Below are 20457 nucleotides of genomic sequence, written 5' to 3' on the forward strand. Positions count from 1 at the left end.
TAAGCTTTAGATGGTGGACTACAAAAGCCGTGTTGAAGCCTCAGTTCCCGGCAAATCCAGTTACTATCGCCATGGCGCAAAACTCCAAGTTACCAGTCTATCTGCTCCTAGTCGCAATTTCCGTGGGCTCCAGTGTGTCCTACGATGTGCCCAAGGCCACTGTCAAGGTGAACTCACCGAAGGGATTCGAGGTCTCCGTTCCCGATGAGCCGGGCATTTCCCTATTCGCTTTTCACGGCAAGGTCAACGAGGAAATGGACGATCTGAGCGATCAAATCTGGGCCACCGATGTGGTGAGTTCTCGCAATGGACGCTGGACATATCGCAACCGGAACCATCAACTTAAACCCGGAGATGTTCTGTACTACTGGACAACGGTGCGTTACCATGGAGTCGACTACCACAACTACAACCAGAGGCATGTGGTCGGCCAGGGGGATTCCCAGAGAATCGATGTCAACGGCTCCAACGGCGGTCACCAGCCGATTGTGGCCAACGGCCATAACACGTTCAATATATTTGTACAATGAACTATGCTTGAATAAAAGTGTTTATTATTTTATTACCCTCGAACTGACACTAACATTTTGAAAACTCGTCTAGAGATTCGGGCTTGAAAGTCCAGTTTTTTAATGGTATTTTTATCAAGACTTAAAACTCAAATCCAACAAGCTGATATCAGTATATCTTTTATATTCTAAATGGCGCCACAAATTATTATTTTTTTATAACAACAACCTGGTCTATTCTTCTCTATAAATTGATTATAAATTTCTATTGTTAAACGCTGCATATTAACAGCAGAATTATTTTATTCTGCGAACAATGTATTTCCATTGCATCGTTTGGTTTTTACCCATTAGGGCTATAAATCAAAGAAACACTTTGTCACAGATACGCAAGTAAGTATCCGGATCGTATAAATCATACTCAACATCATACTCCCCTCTGCCCGTTCATCAAGTGAGTTTAAGCAGCGACATCCAAAAAAGTATCTCCATATATCGAAGAGATGCAACCGCAAAAAATGCTACATCGAATTTGGCCAGGTATGCCAGGTAACCAAAACCACCACCTACTTCAACCCCAACTGCAACTGCATAGAAGGTTGCTCTTGGACCATTTAACTTTCCCTCGAGGCTAACAGCAAGCAGATAAAACTTTTAGCCATCTCAGTTCCACTTGAGCTTCTAGTTATTTCGAAGTTTTCGATTCTGCGTGCGCTGAGAGGTTTTTATTTTCAAGTTGAAGATTGGTGTGATTTAATCGACCCGAAATTGGTCTTCTATGAAGTTACTTTTATAGAACCAATCTGAAACTTAATAACTACAAATGTATATTTAAAAATCTTTAAAAAATGATGAGGCACTATTCTAAATTTAATCATATATTTTTTAAAGATATTAAGCATTTCCCTTATTACCCATAACCATAACCTCGATCCGCTCCTGTTTGCCGACTGTTTTGTGTTGGTTTTGGCTGCCTTGCGCTTGACCTGGCTCGCTGACCGCTTTCAGCCGGGGAAGTTGAGCGCTAACAGATCTCGAGGAATTAGAAAAATTATATAATATAGCCTCTTGGAGTGGGGTCGCTTAGGTGCTGGCCAAAATACTGGTAAATGGAATGGTAAATATATCATTTTATGCCCGGCCAGGCCATTTGTCACAACTCATTTGCAGTGCATTAAGCATTTATGCGGCGAGGTGCTCGTAAAGCTATTCCACTTTTTTGCAATCACACACATGCATGTGTATATATATGCAAGTAAATATGTATAGTGGCCTTATATACAGATGGATTTGTGTGCATTTATGTGTGGCATGGAGGTAGCGAACTGTCAGCAACATTTGCGGGCAGTTCTGCTCTCATTTTCTCATTTCGCTTGGCGAAAACTGCCAGCTAGCGGCAAGATTGTGGCAGTTGCAGTTGCAGCATCACCCACCCAGTGCCACCCTCCAGCTGTTGCACCACCCATTTGCAGCACCCCATCACACGGACACCGGCACATGCTTCATTTAACGCCCATATACACGCGCACATTGGGCAACGTTTTTCACATGGAAGGCGCTAAAATGACTTGTGACGACAACTTAATGCGCCAAGTGGGGGAAAAAATACATATCTATATATATGTGTATGTGTGTACGTTATATGCCGCTGCAAACTGACACACGGTTTTTTTTTTAAAGCCCCAGGTGGAGAGCACTTAATGTACTACTTAAGCTGCTGATGCTTGTGGCATTTAAGCATTATTGAAATTTTATTGATAACAGACAAGTGAAAGACGTGATATTTAACTAAATGACTTAAGCGACTTATTAAATCTATTTTATTTTAGCTACTTTCAGCTTGTCCAAAGGGGCCTCCACTATTGCCTCCAGAAACTAATCCTCCTTGGTGTTGGCCCAGAGAGCCACCTGTCTTACCCCCTTCGATTAGACCACCTTCACTGTGATCGATTGTCGCTTCTTTGCTCTCGAAGGGACCTCCACTGTTTCCGCCAGTAATCAGTCCTCCAAGTTGATTGCTGTTGGCAAATGGACCTCCAGTATTACCAAAAGGTCCTCCAGAGCTTCCTCCGGAAATTAAGCCTCCTTGCTGATCACTGGCAAATTGTCCTCCTGTATTAGCTTTACTGATCAGACCGCTTCCACTATTCAAACCATATAATCCTTGGTATCTGTTAAAAGGACCACCACTGTTGGCACCAGAAATGAGTCCTCCTTTGGCAAAGGAGCTGCCAGTTTGGCCAAAGGGTCCTCCGCTGCTTCCGCCGGAAATAAGTCCTCCCTGCTGCTTGGTAGCAAATGGTCCTCCATTTACTGGTCCGTAGTTTCCATAATTACCAAAGGGACCTCCGGTATCGACTACAGAAATCAAACCTCCCTGATCAGTACTTTCGAATGGACCTCCTGGCCGCCTTCCACCAGTTATCAATCCATATCCATGTCCTCTAGGGGATCCATAAAATCCTCCAGCGATTTGTGAGCTATAGTCTCGGTAAACAAGTTGTGCCAAACTTGTTCCAAGCAACAGCATCATCACCAGCAAAAACGACCTCATTGTTAAGCCCGCAAAGAGATGACTGATCTTCCAGCGCGATTTGGGCTTTTTCTACGATCTGTCGTCAGCAAAAAACCGAAAATAAACAGAACTATGCAAACAGGGCTTTGCAAACAACTCAATGAATCAGATAACCCATCAATCACTAAAGACTTCACAGAATACTTATCAGTATTGAAGCTTTCGGTGAGCTTTTGCTGTCTTTTTCAAAACTCAAGTACACTGTCTTGCAAGATCTTTGTTCCAAAGTAGAGAATTTTTAGTAAATATATAATAGATCTTTCCACTTCATTTATACAGGTTTGTGAAATAACCTTTCACCATTAGGTAAACATAAGCTAACCTTATCTAATGTCTTAAGCCTTTTGGTGATTCTTCGCGAGTGTATTTTATTTCAGGCGTCGACCCCCATAAATCGCAATCAGAAAACTTAAAGACAGCGAACGTGTTCGCGTTGAAACTATTTGAGGAAAATGCGGGCGTCATCTAATGGGTAAAATATGAAGCCGCCGCCCAAGTCGGGAAAAAGGTTTTCCGCTGTTGGACGAAGGAGCCGCGAGTAAAAAAGCCGGCAGAGTGGCAAATTAATTATAAAAGATTCCGCTGCCACCAAGTTAAATATTTTTGCTCAACTTCGGTTCAAACTGTGGGCGGACCGGGGGCGTGGCCGTGGAAAATAAGTTGCCAGTAACTTGACGCACATTTGTCAGGTTTTTCACCGTGAAAAGGGGTTAGTGGGCGTTGAATTGGATGGTGAGGGGGGTTGTGGAGTGGGAGCTGCCAGTCTACAGGTGTCTTTTCACAAGCGGAGAGAGTGGAATTTTCCGTGAGGGTTTTTGTGTGTGTGTGTGAGTTGGAGCTGGGGAAGGACTGATATATGACTCTTTGAAATTAGTCCAAGTGCAAAATGTCCTGACAGGAATAAAAAATTGAGCAAAATGGAGAAGAATTGCATAACTTTTTCAGGCTGTTGTCGATGATGTTTTTGCTGCGGAAGCAAATGTATTCAATGCGGATTTTTACCGAAAATCACATTTTCTATGTATCTTTAAAAAAGAAATTAAAATAAAACAAAATGTAAGCTTAAAATTTGATATAAAATGCGTTTTAGAAGTGCTTTTTATGAACCATTTAAGCTGTATAATATTTTATAATTTTATATATTGCCCACATTGATCCCTTTTACAATTAATTCACAAATAAACGCATGGTCTTACTGCGACGTCTTCACTACTTAATCTAAGCCGCCTAAATCTCTGATAAACAGCAATCTATTATTGGCTTCCATCAAATTAGAAACTAATTTATTAGTTTATTGGTTCAAAATGATTGAGTAGATTGCCTTAAATCCTCCGCTCTACTCTCTATCACCAAACAACCAAATTAGGCAGCGTGTAAATAAATTTGCATCTTCAGAATGTAATTTGATGGGTGGTACGGTTGAAAACACTCGTGTTGTTGTCCTGGATCATAACAAATATATATGTATAAGTACATATTCGTTGGCTGTGTACTCAATTAGCATTAATGAATGCCCCTAACCCCTTGCAGGTAATGCCTATAAAGCTTGCCCAATAATTCAATTAATGTCGCTTCGCTGGCGCCCATTTTGCCCGAAGTTGTTGTTTACTTATTAGGCTAATTGTGTTCGTTAGGACCACCTGCCCAGGTGCAAGTACTTTAAACTGGAGATTGCTTCCATTTTTGATTGATCAAATGCACTTTCCGTGTCTTTAGCTCCACCCCCATCTTCAACTGACACCGTTCTAACAATGGCTCACGTCGCAAGTCATCTGCAGCAGCCCAACATCGTCGTCTGCATTTCAAAATCGCACACAAAACATTTGCCAAATGCGAACATGCAGTCAAAGTCGTGCAAAATGCAGTCTCCTCTAACCTGACTCATCCGCCACCATCCACTAGGCACACTCTTTCCACCAACTGACAAATGTACACTGCGAAAAAATTGGAAAACCCAAAATGTACACAAATAGATATACTCATAAAACGACTATCGTGCTTTATGTTTCTGCAATACATACAAAATTAAATGTTAATACATGTAATTAAATTATTTTAGACATACAATAAATTTATTAATCTCAGTGCAGTCGGGATCACATTGTGAACACATTCTTTTGTGATTGTGCAGTCAGCCGTTGATAGAGACATTGAGGAGTGACAGAGAGCGAATTAGAGGGTTAGACAGAGAGGTGTGTGCGAAGATAGAAAAAGGGGGGCGACTAACAGAATGAGCGAACAAATACCACTAGTGCTATTTTCTATTTGTGCTTTGTGGAAATGTTTGTTGTTGCTGTCGCTGCTAACGCGCTTTGCAATTGTTGTTATATTTAGCATCGCAGACGCAATTTATATAAAGTTTAATTGATTGGAAAATCAAATCGATTCGATTCGCACTGCAGCAGCAGCAACAACAGCATCCACAACGGACAACGCACATTTGCCTTTGACCAGGCGCAGATTGCGCATGGGAATCCCCCGGGCGAATCCCCAAAATGGAAACCCACATCCATTGGCCAGCATACAAGCCGTATTTCAGACTGAAAGTCGTTTATCTTGCCGCCGTTTGGCTACGTTTCTGATCTCGGTTTTGCAGTTGGGCTAATGTAAGTCGCACATAAATTGAATAAAGAACGAGTGTAGATGGCAATAAAAGCCAGAGCAACACAGTTAGGTTAAATGAAGCTTCTTAACCTGCACTTGAGAGTTAGAATTCAATTACAGTCTCGTCTAGTTCGCTTTCTAGTTTTATAATAAGTATTTGATAAGTGTGATCGTTGGATTTTGAGAGCAAAAAAATCACCATGTGCTTGTAATCTCAATGGACTAACAAAACTCAGCATAACAACGAGCTCAATAACATGTCAAGGCACTGAAATAATTGGCTCTCTTCACTCGTTCAGTTTTTCCTAGTGATGGACAAACTTTCAGCAATGGCATTTTATTTTCCACTTTACAATTGCTTTATTTGAACAGAGTGACTCCACTACCACTCCACTTTTTCAACTAATCCAAATCCATGGCCACTCAAACAAAGCAGCAACAACGAAACGCTTGTCATTAACAAACAATGCAGTACCTGTTTAATTTTTATTGTGAAACTTGGCTCGGCGAGAGCTTAACTTTTCCCGATGCAGCGCAGCTTAGATAGCTGTATATACACCCACTAAGCCACGATAAACCCACTCGACGCCGGGGGACATTGGATAATGTCAATGGCCGGGGATCCGAGGTGGGACCGAGCAGTTCCACGATATGTTTAATGGCAGTAGCAATGGAAAAAGTTGTACGTATAGCAAAGCAATTCAATTGAAAATAATTAGAAACGTAGCCACATGGCGAAACTTTTTAATTGCCCGGCTATTGTGCGTCTACACTCAAATAAATATTTACTTAATGACTTAATTAGTTTCTTAACTTAAAATTATTTTACTTTTTAAATTATATGCAAAAGGTAAAATAAAAATATAAAAATATTTTTGTAAACAATAATTTCATTTAAAACTTTAAGTTTGATGTACTTAACCCTATTTTTCTCTGAGTGCATTCGACAGTGGTGGCACGATGGCTTCAATGAGAATTAAAAGAGTGCAAAGAACAGAAAATTGCATTATGCATAAGTCGCTAGAGCTTAAGCCATTATCGAATCCCTCCACGTATCCAAACATGGACAAATAAAGATACAGAGAATGCCAATAAGAGAGTGAGAGAGAGAGAGAGTGCGAAGCAATCCAAGAGATACGATTCGAATAAGAGATAGAGCGCTACTTGTCTATTGGAACCGTATAAAACAAGTGTGTCCATATTATGCCCCATCATTGGAACTCCTCCGCTTGACCATGTACCTCCGTCAACAACTCTGGGTGCTCTTGCTCTGGCTCTGCTTCGTCGTTCTCAGCGGTGAGTGGTGTTCCCATATCTATATCTATTATCTATATTATTATAAAACCACATTTGTCATTTGTGAAGTGCATGGCATGCCGTGGAAATGGGGACCTGCCTCCAATTCTGGACCGCATGGCGGACCCGCCTGGAATGGCGGAGAAGACTCCACCGACAATATAATCATCCATTCGAAAAACACCGGGAAGTGGCGTTACTAATCTTATCCAAGTGACAGAGGCGTGACCACAACCAAGTCAAGCTGCATTTTACAGTAAATTTATGAATAATTTTACAACTACTTTGCTTTGCAATTGATTTTCGTCGAACCGTACTCCATTTGTATGCTAATACTTCATTCATGGTCACACTCACTTAAATATAGTCACTTCTATGACATTTAAGTATAAACCTTTACTATACTGTATGATCCAAAATATTTCAAAGAGATTAAAAGCCTAATATTGCAAAATGAATATGGAGCTAAATTTTATTATTATTATTATTATTTAACTAACTAACATTTTTTCTAGCAATTCCACTTAACTAAAAGCTCAACTAATATTCCAATCGAATGAACGAACCGAAAGAATCTATGAAATTATAATCCTCACTGATAAGTATGCAAACAAGCTTATGCGAATTTTTCAATTCTGATCGTCATAACAAAGCCAGCACGTGTTTTATAATATTTTTTTTCAGTACGCTGCCAATCGCAGCGCACCCAACTTTTCAGTTTCTATGGCACATCTGCGTACTTTTGGCCTGGCTAAAAAGCGATCTTAATTTGACACAGTTCCCACTCTCTCGATCCGTCTAAATCGAGAGTAAATTGGCAAGCCGGTGACGAAGTGACTAAGTGCCTCTGTTGCTCAATCGCAAGTAAACAAAACAAACCCGTCCGTCGGTGGCAATTCCCGGTAGACTGCACCGCTGACCTCCTCCGCCTTATCTGTTATTCCGCGAGAGTCACTGTCACTGAAAACCGATCTTATAGAGTATATAGAACGACTACGGCGCGATGAGCCGATATTTGATGGTGTAGTATCGCAGTATAAATAGCTGGCACCGCACTTGGTATTGGCATAGTCAATGCAAAATGGGCTCGAACACTGGAGCTTGGATTCTACTGGGCCTGCTGGCCGGCATCGCCTCTCTGTCTAGCGGTGAATATATAGAGATACTTTTTATGAGCGGAAAGAAATAATAAATTGTGCTTTATAGCTGCGAATATACAGCGAAATGAGGACCAGACGATTCTTCAAAACAATGGAAACACCTTCCTATCAAACGGAGCCGGACAAATCATTCGCGGACCCGATGGCAAAACAGTTTTGATAGGATCCGATGGGCGCAGGATCATCACGGACGCCGACTCCAGCGAAGATGACAGCTCGCAGGATTATGACCACCACGGTGGGAGCTATAACAATGTTATCATCAACGGTGGCTCGGGATCCAGCGTAATTCAGGGCGATGGACATAGCTTCATTGTTGGAGATGCAAGTCATGGAAGTTACATGAACAGCAATGGACGCAGTATTCGGATCATAAATGGTGCCATCGAACTCAATGATCACGGCCAGGTTTATACATTCCAGCCAAAAGCAAAAGGGGTTAACGAAAAGGAAACTGTCACCGTCAACGGACAACCGGCTCAGGTGGAGTACTCCAATGGAGATATAGTCATCGAACTGGCCGATCACACGGTGATTGCCAAGACAGGTGGACGCACCTTTCTGGGCGATCGCGAATCCTTCGACAATCGTGATAAATTAGAGGCGGAGGCAAAGAACTATGCCGATCGTATCCAGCATGAGGTGCACGCCAATCTCCAGAAAACCATGGCTGATATTCAAAGAGATCTTCAGAATTCCCTGGGCAATATTTTCTATTAGAAGCCAAGTGTAATCGTACACGAGTCGCTCGAAATAAAGCGCATTTGCAGCAATTGTCTTGACTTTAATTCTAGTCTATGTTTACAAGCTAAGGTGTGCTAGAAGCTACTGTTCTAGTGTGTAATCCAAGTACAACAGACCTCGTTTTTGGGCATAATCTTCCCATTTGACCCACCTGAGGCCACAAGCGTGTGGGTGGCTGGGTCAATTAATGGGAAATGCCACCCGGCAAATGTGATTGATTAGCGGGAAAATCTAATGCTTAGTATCGCCGAACAGACTTGGTTTGTAGGGGCGTGTGGCGATTGGAATACAATTACCGAGCTGGCGGCGGTGTTTATGAACAGTTCTTGGTATTTAAATGAGGGAATTTCCCAACGAACCTTGGTAAATACGACACAGGGCTCTCATTTTTCCCAAGCAAACTTAATAAATTCTTAATTAATGGCCTTGATCTTTTGTCAGCCACAAATTGTCTAATTGCATTGCTGTGTATCCATTTCCTTGTTTATAAAAAATGCTCTTAATTGAATTAGGGGTGGCCGAACGAAATTTCAGCTTATTTTGTATTTCTAAAGCGCAATTTGAAATTAAATTAAACAATAAACTCGTTCTAGTGACTGCGCCAAATTTATTCGACTAGTAGACTTTTTTGGCAAGTCGATAGAAATTTACAGGACTAATAAAAATATAAAAATAAATATGAAAACATTTTTCTAAAGTGTGGGCGTGGCAGTTTCGGGCGTTCAGAATGTGTAAGGTTGATATAGAACTTGATTTTGAACCCATAGACCTCGTTGTTGGGCTGTCAGTACAAACCAAGTATCTTATCTGTGTCCATAGTTGTTGTTCATTGTAGCTGAATCCGGAGAAGGGTGAACTTTTAATAATCTTAATGATTTCATTTATAAATTTAAACTTAAAAGCAAAATTTGAATGGTATTCAAATTATGAGAAGAAAAAAACGCGCGAGCATCTTTTATAGAGATGGGTGTTTTTTTAATCGAGCCAGTATTGGATTGATAAATAATCGATTGTAAGTGAACAATTGCCCGTACACGTTGCGCTTGACAACTGCTTTTCTTTTAAATTAATTGCAATAAATAGACGAAACGAATTCGGACCGAAATATAGGTCTAAATTTATAGTGTCTATTCCTGCGCTTTCTAATGCCAATCACTTGGGATATTCGGAATAAGATCACTCGTCAAGATACAAAAATGAGCTTTTTGTTGACCGAACCGCAGTGCTCCACGTGGTACTCCGCCTTTTACGAGTCTTCGTTGAATCGTCTGGCCCAGAATGTGTGCACCGCTCAAGATCCCATCACTGTATGCCTGCGATCCGAGGCGGACTTGCGCTCCGATTCGTCGGGAGTGAAAACCTGGATAGAGTTGAGCAGGCAGGGCAAGGCCACTGCCGGAGGTCCTGGATGGATTTGCACGGGCCTGGACCTGCTGTGCCAGGAGATGGACAGAAAGTTTCCGCTTCCACTGGACTTTGAACTCTCCGCCGCACATTTGTTTTTCTGGCACAAGTTAGAGCGATGCAACTACTTCCTGTGGACGGTCGCTGATCTTCTAATGCGATGCGAACCGCTGGATGGGCACTGCTTTCGCAATTTATTGAAGAACCCAGTGCCAGATGGCGGCAACTGGCAAATGTTCGTTAATCTGGTCAAGAAATACGGAGTTATGCCCAAGAAGTGCTACCTCCCATCCACTCAGCGAACTACAAAAATGAACGTCATACTGAGGAGTAAGGTTGGTATTTTGTATTGCACTGAATATTATATACATATATATTCCCTTCACCTACAGCTCCGTGAATATGCCTGCATGCTGCATGCCCAGTTCACCTTTAATGGGAATGGCTGCCATCTGCCCGATCTCATTCAAGAAATGATTCCGCATCTCTTTAAAGTAATATGCATCTGCCTTGGTGAACCTCCCAAGGTTTTCACCTGGTCCTTCTACGACAACAAAAAGCGTTACCAGTGCCTGGATGATTTGACAGCGGTCCATTTCTACGAAGCTATGATAGGATGTAAGGTGAATCTAGACGCCTTTGTCTGTCTGGGTCACGATCCGCGAATCTCATCCAGCTACCATAGCAACTACCAGGTCACCAACAGCTCGAATATGATGGGCGGCAAACCTCATAGGTATAATAACCAATCAATGGACGTCATAATGCAGATCATGGTGAATTCTCTGGAAGGTGATAAACACGTTTGGATGGCCTGCGACATTCGTAGGGCATTCAGTTCGAAGTCCGGTGCATTTAGCCTAAGATCGCATCAATTTGATTTGCTATTTGGCTTTAAAGTGGGCGAGTCGCTCACCAAAGCAGAGAGACTTGACTACAGGGCATCCCGACGGGATTCAGCCCTACTGCTTACATCCGTTGGATTGGACACCTTGAAACAGCCCGTACAGTTTCGCTTCATAAACGCATCCACAATGGGCGAGTCCGCAGCCACCGGAGGTCCTACTGAACAGGATATGGACGAAAGGGATACGGAGGCATTAAAGAAGAAGTCCGTCAAGCCAGCGGATAACAAATTGGACGCCGAATGGTTAAGGGAGTACGCCTTTGAGATTGTGGTCCATGAAAAATTTGTTCCACCGGGTGTTTTACATGCCGCAAGGATACCCAAATGGAAGGAACTGCCTGCTTGGGATCCCATGGGCGCATTACTTAATTAAAACATTGTTCAAAACCAAAAACAAACCGTTCATAAGATGTGACCATTAGTTGTATTGAAAAATACATTTACTATTTACTATATTTAGAAATATTATAACAAATCGCTGAACATTTCTTTAATCCCCGAGGTTTTTAAGTAAAAATGGAAACGTTTTTCCATACCCTTTACCCTTCTACTTTACTTGTAAATAAGAGTACAAAAATAGCCAGTGATGAACGCAGTTTTGTTGCTTGTTGAAAATAGTTTTAGTAAATGCTGAATTAACATAAGTAGTACACAATTGACTACAATTTCGTTTAAAGTGTCCCATTTTTGAGTTTCCTGCGAACTCTAGTGCCAGCCGCCAATCGCTTGTATAAAATTATTTAAAAATCCCGCAACGTTGTGTCCTTTGTGGCAGTTGTTGTCATCGTCACCGAGGCGCGACCTTCACTAAGTTTTTCGGGAATCGCTCCTACGTGCCCGGCATGACTAATTAGGCATTAGGGAGTTCTCGACGAGAGTTGTTGGCGTGGCCAGCAAGACGGCGACTGTTTTTAACTTAAGGGATTTGCTACTCTAAGGAATTTGCCATCGCACAAAATAAAGAACAACAAAATTAATCTTTGACTTAAAGGCCAGGCGTCTTTATTTTATTAAATTCTGTTACAAATAGCTGCTTAATATCTACCAGTAGCTTCCGCCCTGGTTGTAGTACGAATAGGGCTGTGCGTATCCGGGATACTGCCTTGGAGCCACCTGCTTCACAATCACTGGCTGCACCACCACGGTCTTGGGCAGGAACCACTTGCTCAGCAGATGACGTGGCCCGCGTATGCTGTTAGAGACTTGGTCTGCCGACGTTGGGGGATCTGCTGCTGCGGCCAGTGGAGCGACATGCTGCATATCAACTGGCACAAGAACATTTTTATCGTCGTTATCAGGAAATGCCAAAACCATCGCAATGGTGAGGCTGCTCAGCAGAAGAATGGCCACGAACTTCATCTCAAAGAGTATGTGTGTCTTGTACGATCTGTTGGCAAATGTAAACTGATTTCTGAAGAGCACGGACTCACCTTAAATAGGAGCAATAGATATGATGGTACAGGTAGAACAGGTTTTCTTCTCTACCTGCCACAGGATTATGGACCCATTATCCCCAGAGCAGCTGCACAAGGTATTAGCCCGATGAATTTCCCAGAAAATTACAACCTATGGTTTATGGTTAATGGCTTAAGGAAATTCGGGTGTGGTACTTTTTGGAATGCTTCAAACTACTTTTATTAGCTTCGATGTGGTTCCCAAATACATGCACAAACGTCCAACTTTATGCTTTACATTCAAGTTACTTTAGAGGAGGAACTGGGGTGGTGGTGGAAGGCCGTCTGGCGGGGGTGGCATTCCGGGTGGAGCCTGACGACGTTGCTGAGGATGGAGGAATAGTAATGGGTTAAAGATCGCTTTACTTATTTCGAACAGCGGTCTGTAATTACTCTGAACTGCGGAGGTGGTGGAGGATTATCATTGGCCACGAGGTTGTCCTCCAATGCATCACGACGGGACTGAAAATATTTCGCCAATTTAGTATTAATGTATATCAAAATCTATTCACACAATGAGAAGCCCTTCAGAAATTCCATATACGATGTATAATTACTAAATTTATCTAAGTTCTTACTCGGAATTTCGGAGGTGGAGGCGGCTCGTTGCCGTGAAGTAGGGCGGATTTCATTGCGGGGACATGGCGCCTTGCCTAGAAGTAGGCATTTAACATAATTTTGCATTAGGAGTGCTAAATTGTGAATGCGCCGCCAGTGTAGTGCCTCCTGGGCATCTAGTTGCTTCATCTGTTCTGGCGCCTTTAGTTTGGTTTTTGGGGCCAATAGTCTGAGCAATCACTGGCTTTCTGTTTGACCCATTCTTTGTGTACTCACCCGTCTGAACAAACCGACGAACTTTGGTTCCTGCAAGGAGAGACGATTAAGCCCGTTGATAGGTCACTAAACCACCGAATCCTACCTCCACTCCGTTTGTGGTGCCCCCACCACGTCCATCGACTCCGGAGAGGGTCAGAGCCACAACGTAAATAACCAAAACAACGCAGAATAGCTTCATTTCCGAGCTGTCACGTTCTTACGGCTCACTAAAATGGTTGAAAATGACCCGTACAATTCGTTTGGCTTTTGCTGTACGTTTGCTGCAAGTTCGACTTCTTTATATACCCCATAAATCCACTGGGAGCAACATTTAATTGCCTTGTTAAAAACGCTATCCAGAATCTTGTAAAGTTGTGGCCGATACATGGCAGACGATAGACAAAAACACGTTAATAGCGTATTAAATAATTATTTGCCAAGATGCATCTTGCAGATACATCGCGAAACAGACAAAGTTGCCGCTTGAGTGGGAAACTTAAAATGATAGCATGATCAAATAATTCTATTCGACTGAGAAATGTAAGATATATTGCAAAATAAAATGTAATATTATGACTTTTTTATTTCAAGTTGAAAATTGAGCAATGGTTTTTAAGTATCTTTAATGGAAGTATCTGTGAATTAAGTAAAATCTATGTGTTTGTGATAGATTTGTCATCTGGTACTTGTGCATGTCTTTCTCAGTGCAGCTTTTAGATTGCAAGTAGTCAAGGTGTTACAGCGAATTCGGTTTACAGCTGCAATCTCCGTGTTCCGGTATTGTTGCCGTTACAACGTTATGCAACAATCTGCTGCCGCTTCCGCTTGGCCACGCCCCCATCTTTTCGCCCACGCGAAGGCGACAAATGACGCCGCGTCTTGCGCTATTTTTCATTATTTCCGCTTATAAACGCCACAATGCGTCCACGTTTGCTAAGCTTTGCATAATTCGGAATTATAACGCGCTTTGATGTCGCCGCTGGGATCTCGCTGTCCTTGTCCCACTCCGCCTCCCTCTCGCTCGCTCCTTTGTCAAGTCAAACAGAAGTGCAGGCGGCAACGCAAAAAACTGTCAACAGGGGGCGGTGGGGAAGCGGGGGGGTTCGGTCGAAAAGAAAGTACAAAAATAAATAAGCGCACTTTTTTCTCATTTCCGTTGCTTACTTTGACGTGTTTAGTTTTTGATGTGAACACTCGCACATCCTTCGAAGGAAGAAATAGGAGTGCACTCATAGAAAACAGGTATACTTGGCTATAATGGAAGTTATGACACTTTTACTGGTCGTTTAATACCCGATTTTAAAAGGTAACCATATATATTTGAAATATCCTATACATTAAATTATTTTCCGGTATACAGTTGGAATTTTGTTTAAATTTTCAAATATATTGAAATAATTTTTTTAGTGTGCGAAGAAGACAGAAACAGCAGCGAAAAGGCAACTGATTAAATACACCACGAACAAGGATGTCGTTCCATCTCTGTTTCTCCTGCAGCACTTCTGTTTGGTGTCTCTCTCTCTCACCCGCCTGCCATCTCACTCCCTCAAGATACTGCTGTCTCTGTCGCCGGCGCTTCCTCTCTTTGTCTATAAGGAAACTTTTCTCATTAGAAAACTTTTACTATTTCCGCTACTCAACGCCAAACGCAAACAACAAACGACAAAAATACGAAAAACATAAAAAATGCCACGTTCGAAAGTCCAAAATGCGTAAATTTGCTGTAAATAAAATGTTTGATGCGCCTAAAGCAACCAGATCTCGCCAAATGCATATGAAAGCGATCAAAAAGTTCAAAAAAACACTATATCCATTCTTGATAGGTTTTATATCAGAATATACAAAGTGAAAATGCTCATTTTACACAATTTAAAATTGGCTGTAAGCCAATATGTTTATTAAAGCAGAACAATCCAAGTAAATGCGATTTGTCGCACTCAAGTTACAAGTGTGTGACAGCGAGGGAAAACTATACTATATGTATGTATGTACATATAGAACAATATTGAGTGCAGGGAGAAATAGAGGCGCCTAAAATTTCACTTTATTCAATTTGCAAAGCCAAGCTGAAAATGCTGCTTGAAAATCAATAAATCAGTTCGCTTGGCAGCTTACCTCAGTTTCAATTCAATCAGGTTTTGTTATTTGATTTTACCTTTTGCCTCCCCCTGCGGGTGATCCCACCGCCCTTCCAACCCACTTCTTCTGGCGCTGCTCTTGTTCTTCCCTCTTCCGGTTTCCTGTGCTTGCAGCGCATTTCCTTCAAGTACTTCGCATTTGCTCTAATTTGATTTTGAGCAGCAGCTTCTTCGCCTCGCTGTCAGCTGTCATCGCCATTTGAAATGCTCGCCCGTTTTGAGTTGCGAATATTGATTTCAAACCGAAGCTAAATGCTACACAGGAAGTGCCCATGTTGCCAAAATTCACTGCAGTGACTAATTTTCCAGTTGTCAGTAATTGTCAGCGAGGGATATGGAGAGATCTCGTTAATTTGTTGTGAATATGGGATTAGTAATGAAACAATATTTTAAAGATAAATAGGGCTAATTGTTTCGTGTGTGCTCAACACAGCGAATTACATTCAATTTCCCTGAAATGTACACAAATAGAACCGAAAAAAATATGTAGAAATTTGAAAGCTTTTCACTAGCCACTTAAATGGCATTAAAGGGAATGAAAAATTCAATTACCAGCCGGGCCATTAGGAACCCATAGATCTGAATGCCGCCATTTAATGCGCTATAAGTAGCCAGTGAAATTAATGCCCCACTGCCCCAATTGACAAAGTGCCCGGCCCAAGTGGAGGCATTGCGCTAATGCAAAACATAAACCAGACGCGCCGGGAGTGCCGGTGAAATGTGTTTTAGTTGTCGATGCATATTCGCCAAATAACCAGATCCCGATACCCGTGCCCTGCCCATGCCCATGCCCATGCCCTCGCGCAGCAAACCGACTGGGTAATAACTTCAATAGGGGCAGTTCAACTACGGAAAGCTGCATCACGTCGCCGGCAAACGAGGGCATCACGAACCGGATAATGATCAACGAACTGTATACGTTTCCGCAATCGTAGTCAAATCGGCAAACATGCACAGTGGGAGCGAGTGCAGCTCCTCCAGCTCCATCAGCTCCAAGCTCCTTGCCTCCTTGCCTCCTGCTCCTGGTGGCTCCTCCAGCTCTCTATTGCCGCTGTCACTGGGGACTACTCTGCATCGGAATGGCATCGAAGGCCGAGGAGCTTTAGAGATGTTGCCCAAGCAGCTTATGCCGCTTCGCTGGGCAATCCCAGTGCCAACAACTACACTGGATGAGAAATTGTCCTGGAGTCGACTATATAATATAGATATTTATTAGCCCCAATAAAGTGATACATCATAAAAGATAAAAATGGCGTATAACCATTTCAACAGTGTTTTATTTTTAGAGTAGCACTCATTTCTATTTACTTTGTATATATTTATAAGTGTTTTCGAATCAAATACTATATGAGTTTGTGAACTAGTAACGAAAACATTTTGTATTTTAGGTTTTTTTTCCATTTTGTGCATGAACTTTTCTTCCAGTGAAAGGTAACCAAATGGGGACCCAGGAGTTGGCCACCGATTCACCCACAACCCCTTCCCAGCTGGGATGTTTTGCATTATTGGTAAACTGCTTTCTCGTAGTCGTCATCGTTGTCGTTGTCGGGGCAAGGAATAAAGCAGCGGCAAAGAATATTTATGACACTGCCATGCCCCAGCAAACACTGCAAGAAATACATGCATATGTATGTATTGGCAGCCAGCGGAGCGGACAGACAGCTTAGCACGCCCCAAAGCCTGGGACGTGTCGGGCATTAAGCGGGGAAACGTGTGTAACAGGCTTTCTTAGGAGTACCTTGCGATGATAATGGATCGATCTCCAGCTCCCCATTCATACTTCTTTCGATGCGAAAAGGAATGGCGACACCAGTCATAACTAATGAATTGATTAAAACAATTATTTACTTTGTACTCATCTAGTTCAGCATTTTCAGCATTAGGTTTTCAACAGAATTTACTCCGGACATGCGGAAATCCGTATTTTCCGCCCAAAAAATCACAATATTAGCCATAATATACGATTTTATGGTCCAAATCTTGAATTTTATACCTTGTTGAACTTGCAATCACATTCCTAATCAAATGGCATCCAAATTTGAACATTTTAATTTTTGACCATTTTTTGCTAATTTTGATGATGTTACCCCTTATAAAAAATGCGAAAAATGGCCAAAATTTTATTTATAAAATTCGTCCAGATTGTGATATAGATCATTATTTTGCATCATTAGCTGCGAAATAAAGCCATTATTTTAAGTGTTTGACGCATTTTGGCCAAGTTATAAACATTTGCCATGGTCGTAACACTCATTTTTCGACATTTTTGGCCAAAACAAGCGATTTTATGGTCCAAATTTTGAATGTTATACCTTGTTGAACTCGCAAACACATTCCTAATCAAATGGCATAAAAAATTTAAGCATTTAAATTTTTGACCTTTTTTTGCAAATTTTGATGATGTTACCCCTTATAAAAAATGCGAAAAATGGCCAAAATTTTATTTTTAAAATTCGTCCAGATTGTGATATAGATCATTAGTTTGCATCATTAGCTGCGAAATAAAGCCATTATTTTAAGTGTTTGACGCATTTTGGCCAAGTTATAAACATTTGCCATGGTCGTAACACTTATTTTCAGACATTTTTGGACAAAACAAGCGATTTGATGGTCCAAATCTTGCAGGTTATATATACTTTCCTAGTAAATTGGCACACAAATTTGAACATTAAAAATTTTTAATTTTTTTTCGGCAAATTTTGATGATAAAAATCAGAAATCAGAAAAATGTCTAAAAATTAAGTCACGAAAATCGGCCTATTTATCATATGGAAATTTTTTGTTTAAAAAATCTAGTTTTTGACTGCACCAAAGGTCAAAAAATTGCCTGCTTATTATATTAAATTATTTTCAATCAGTATAACTTGGACACTTTCAAAAACCATTTAATAGAGTTTTAAAACAAGTCTATTGAAAGTTTTGTGCCACTGCAAATTACCAGCTCGAAATTCATTTTCTTTTTTGTTTTTGCCATTTTAGCTACCGAAAAAAAGAAGGGAGCAAACCATAGAACAATTCGCCAATATAGCGTTTCACGGCTGCTACGCAATGTTCAGGAAGACAGAAAATTATAAAGGTACCGGGGTTGCGGAAAAAAAGGGGCGTATGGGCGAGGGGCTATGGGCGATGGGCGTGGCCGGGGTGTTCAAAAAGCATTTGCCAGACCAATTTAGCGTGGCTCCAAACTCTCAACTCGGCGCACAGTGAGTGCAAAAAATGTGTGCTCGTTGCGTTGTAATTGCATTTGCTATTGCTTTGTTGTTGCCTTGCAAAAAAGCCACCGCAACGAGGCGGGAGTGGGAGCTAGAAAAAGTTAACGAACGGGCACAAAGGATATACCATACCATGCCATGCCATACCATACCATTCCGTACGACATTGGGCAGACATCGTAGGAACAGGACCCGAAAAGAAGGCGTGGCGCGAGGGAGCGTGGTCCGTGGACAGTGCGTCTGTGTCTGGTAACGCACACATCACGTAGCGAAGTTGCCGCAACTAAAACTTCATCAATTTGCCTTGTGAATCCTTCGAAACTTTGTGCCCCTCGTCTACCGTGCGTGAGTGCAAGTGCGAGTATGTGTTTGGGTGGCTATAAGTACGTATGGATGTACTTACAGCTGCCGTTGAAATAATAGTGGAGCACTTCAAATTAAATTCAAGGTAGCTTAAATTATGAATCTATAGTGATCTATAAGTGTGGCAAGTCTTAAGATGAGCTAATATTATAAACGTTAAGGTGCTTCAGAATCAATCGTTCTATTGGAACAGTTCCCTAGATTGAACATCTTATTTGTGACCAAATATACGCCTGATTATACCTATTATTTTGACCACCATCGTATTGCAGGACGTGAATTGCGGGCAGTGCATAAAGCAAATTATATCGGTTGGTTTGAGAGCGAGCTTCATTTTACGCAATTTTCAGACCATCGCATTGCTGTGTGCCCTGCTTTCCATTTGCCCATTAAGGCCTCGCATTTTATTTATGATTAATTACAGCGTTTAAAAGTGCATAAATTTGCATGGGATAAAAGTGTTTTTACTAACGAAAATAATTAAATACGTCACAGCCACAATGAAAAGCGCAGAGTGGATAAAATATGAATTTACATTACTTTGATTTAAATATCAATTGACTTGATTACATCTTACTTGGTTGCTTTAAAAAAAGGGATAAAAGCGATATATGTTATCTTGAAGTTGATGATAACTAATGAACACATATGTACATACATGTCGTGGTAAATATTAAATATATTTAGATGACATTTTGATTTGGTGAATTATTATTATTATTTTAGAACGCAGATTAGCTGGGAGCCAGAAGAGCGGATTAGCATGGAAAGTACGCTCCATAAACAAAGGTTCAAGACGAGCTTTAAGCTTGGCTCCGATCCCATGATTGGCCTATGATGACCCTATATATGTTGATTGTCGTAACTGGTGACCACATGAGCACCTTCATCCTCTCTATAGCCCAGCCCGTTGTTTACGACGTAGGTCCAGAAGTACAGGGTATCGCCGTGGTTGAGCTGTGTCCTGTCATCTCGGAATGTCCAGCGTCCCCGCATGGCCTTCGGAATATCCCTTGACCATTGCCCCGCCTCCAGGCCGTCGAACTCCTCGTTTAGCTTGCCATGGAAGGCAAACAGCGAGATACCCTCCGCATCCGGAATGGAGACCTCGAATCCCCGGGGATAGAACACGCGCACCTGAGCCTCAGGTGCCTCGTAGGCGTGGCCAAAGCCAGTCGCCACCACCAGGAGCAGCAGGCACAGCGGAAGTGGTGCCATCACGAATCGGAATGGAACGTGTTGCGTTATCGGACCTCCGAACAGAACTAAACTCGA

General features: G+C 41.8%; 8 protein-coding genes across 9 annotated transcripts; 4 read left to right on the forward strand and 4 right to left on the reverse strand.

Annotated features, from left to right (window-relative positions):
• Window positions 1–49: 49 nt before the first annotated feature.
• On the forward strand, window positions 50–573 carry LOC6610074 (gram-negative bacteria-binding protein 3). The gene has a single exon (XM_002034654.2). The coding sequence runs from the start codon at window positions 72–74 to the stop codon at window positions 528–530; it is 459 nt and encodes a 152-aa protein (XP_002034690.1). The 5' UTR covers window positions 50–71; the 3' UTR covers window positions 531–573.
• Window positions 574–2241: 1668 nt separating this feature from the next.
• Window positions 2242–3161, reverse strand: LOC6610075 (keratin, type I cytoskeletal 9). The gene has a single exon (XM_002034655.2). It carries the CDS (start codon window positions 3061–3063, stop codon window positions 2335–2337), a length of 729 nt encoding a protein of 242 aa, XP_002034691.1. The 5' UTR covers window positions 3064–3161; the 3' UTR covers window positions 2242–2334.
• A 3470-nt stretch (window positions 3162–6631) lies between these two features.
• LOC6610076 lies at window positions 6632–7442 on the forward strand. Its single transcript, XM_002034656.2, has 2 exons — window positions 6632–6984; window positions 7054–7442. The coding sequence occupies exons 1-2, from the start codon at window positions 6924–6926 to the stop codon at window positions 7185–7187; spliced, it is 195 nt and encodes a 64-aa protein (XP_002034692.1). The 5' UTR covers window positions 6632–6923; the 3' UTR covers window positions 7188–7442.
• A 580-nt stretch (window positions 7443–8022) lies between these two features.
• On the forward strand, window positions 8023–8932 carry LOC6610077. The gene is made up of 2 exons (XM_002034657.2): window positions 8023–8132; window positions 8191–8932. The coding sequence occupies exons 1-2, from the start codon at window positions 8066–8068 to the stop codon at window positions 8862–8864; spliced, it is 741 nt and encodes a 246-aa protein (XP_002034693.1). The 5' UTR covers window positions 8023–8065; the 3' UTR covers window positions 8865–8932.
• Window positions 8933–9903: 971 nt separating this feature from the next.
• LOC6610078 (bleomycin hydrolase) lies at window positions 9904–12132 on the forward strand. Its single transcript, XM_002034658.2, has 2 exons — window positions 9904–10627; window positions 10685–12132. Exons 1-2 carry the CDS (start codon window positions 10034–10036, stop codon window positions 11570–11572), a joined length of 1482 nt encoding a protein of 493 aa, XP_002034694.2. The 5' UTR covers window positions 9904–10033; the 3' UTR covers window positions 11573–12132.
• A 40-nt stretch (window positions 12133–12172) lies between these two features.
• Window positions 12173–12619, reverse strand: LOC6610079. Its single transcript, XM_002034659.2, has one exon. It carries the CDS (start codon window positions 12556–12558, stop codon window positions 12241–12243), a length of 318 nt encoding a protein of 105 aa, XP_002034695.1. The 5' UTR covers window positions 12559–12619; the 3' UTR covers window positions 12173–12240.
• Window positions 12620–12806: 187 nt separating this feature from the next.
• LOC6610080 (synaptic defective enhancer 1) lies at window positions 12807–13745 on the reverse strand. 2 transcript variants are annotated; one of them, XM_002034660.2, is made up of 5 exons: window positions 13573–13745; window positions 13488–13517; window positions 13232–13306; window positions 13047–13115; window positions 12807–12978 (listed from the first exon to the last, which is right to left on the reverse strand). In XM_002034660.2, exons 1-5 carry the CDS (start codon window positions 13666–13668, stop codon window positions 12904–12906), a joined length of 345 nt encoding a protein of 114 aa, XP_002034696.1. In that variant the 5' UTR covers window positions 13669–13745; the 3' UTR covers window positions 12807–12903. The 2 variants fall into 2 exon arrangements, with proteins under 2 accessions (XP_002034696.1, XP_032572241.1); XM_032716350.1 differs by lacking the exon at window positions 13232–13306 and having other exon boundaries at window positions 13573–13729.
• Window positions 13746–19557: 5812 nt separating this feature from the next.
• LOC6610081 (gram-negative bacteria-binding protein 3) lies at window positions 19558–20449 on the reverse strand. Its single transcript, XM_002034661.2, has one exon. It carries the CDS (start codon window positions 20398–20400, stop codon window positions 20026–20028), a length of 375 nt encoding a protein of 124 aa, XP_002034697.1. The 5' UTR covers window positions 20401–20449; the 3' UTR covers window positions 19558–20025.
• Between the last annotated feature and the right edge of the window lie 8 nt (window positions 20450–20457).

This window comes from Drosophila sechellia, chromosome 2R (genome assembly GCF_004382195.2).
Source record: "Drosophila sechellia strain sech25 chromosome 2R, ASM438219v1, whole genome shotgun sequence".
In the NCBI taxonomy this organism is placed as follows: domain Eukaryota; kingdom Metazoa; phylum Arthropoda; class Insecta; order Diptera; family Drosophilidae; genus Drosophila; species Drosophila sechellia.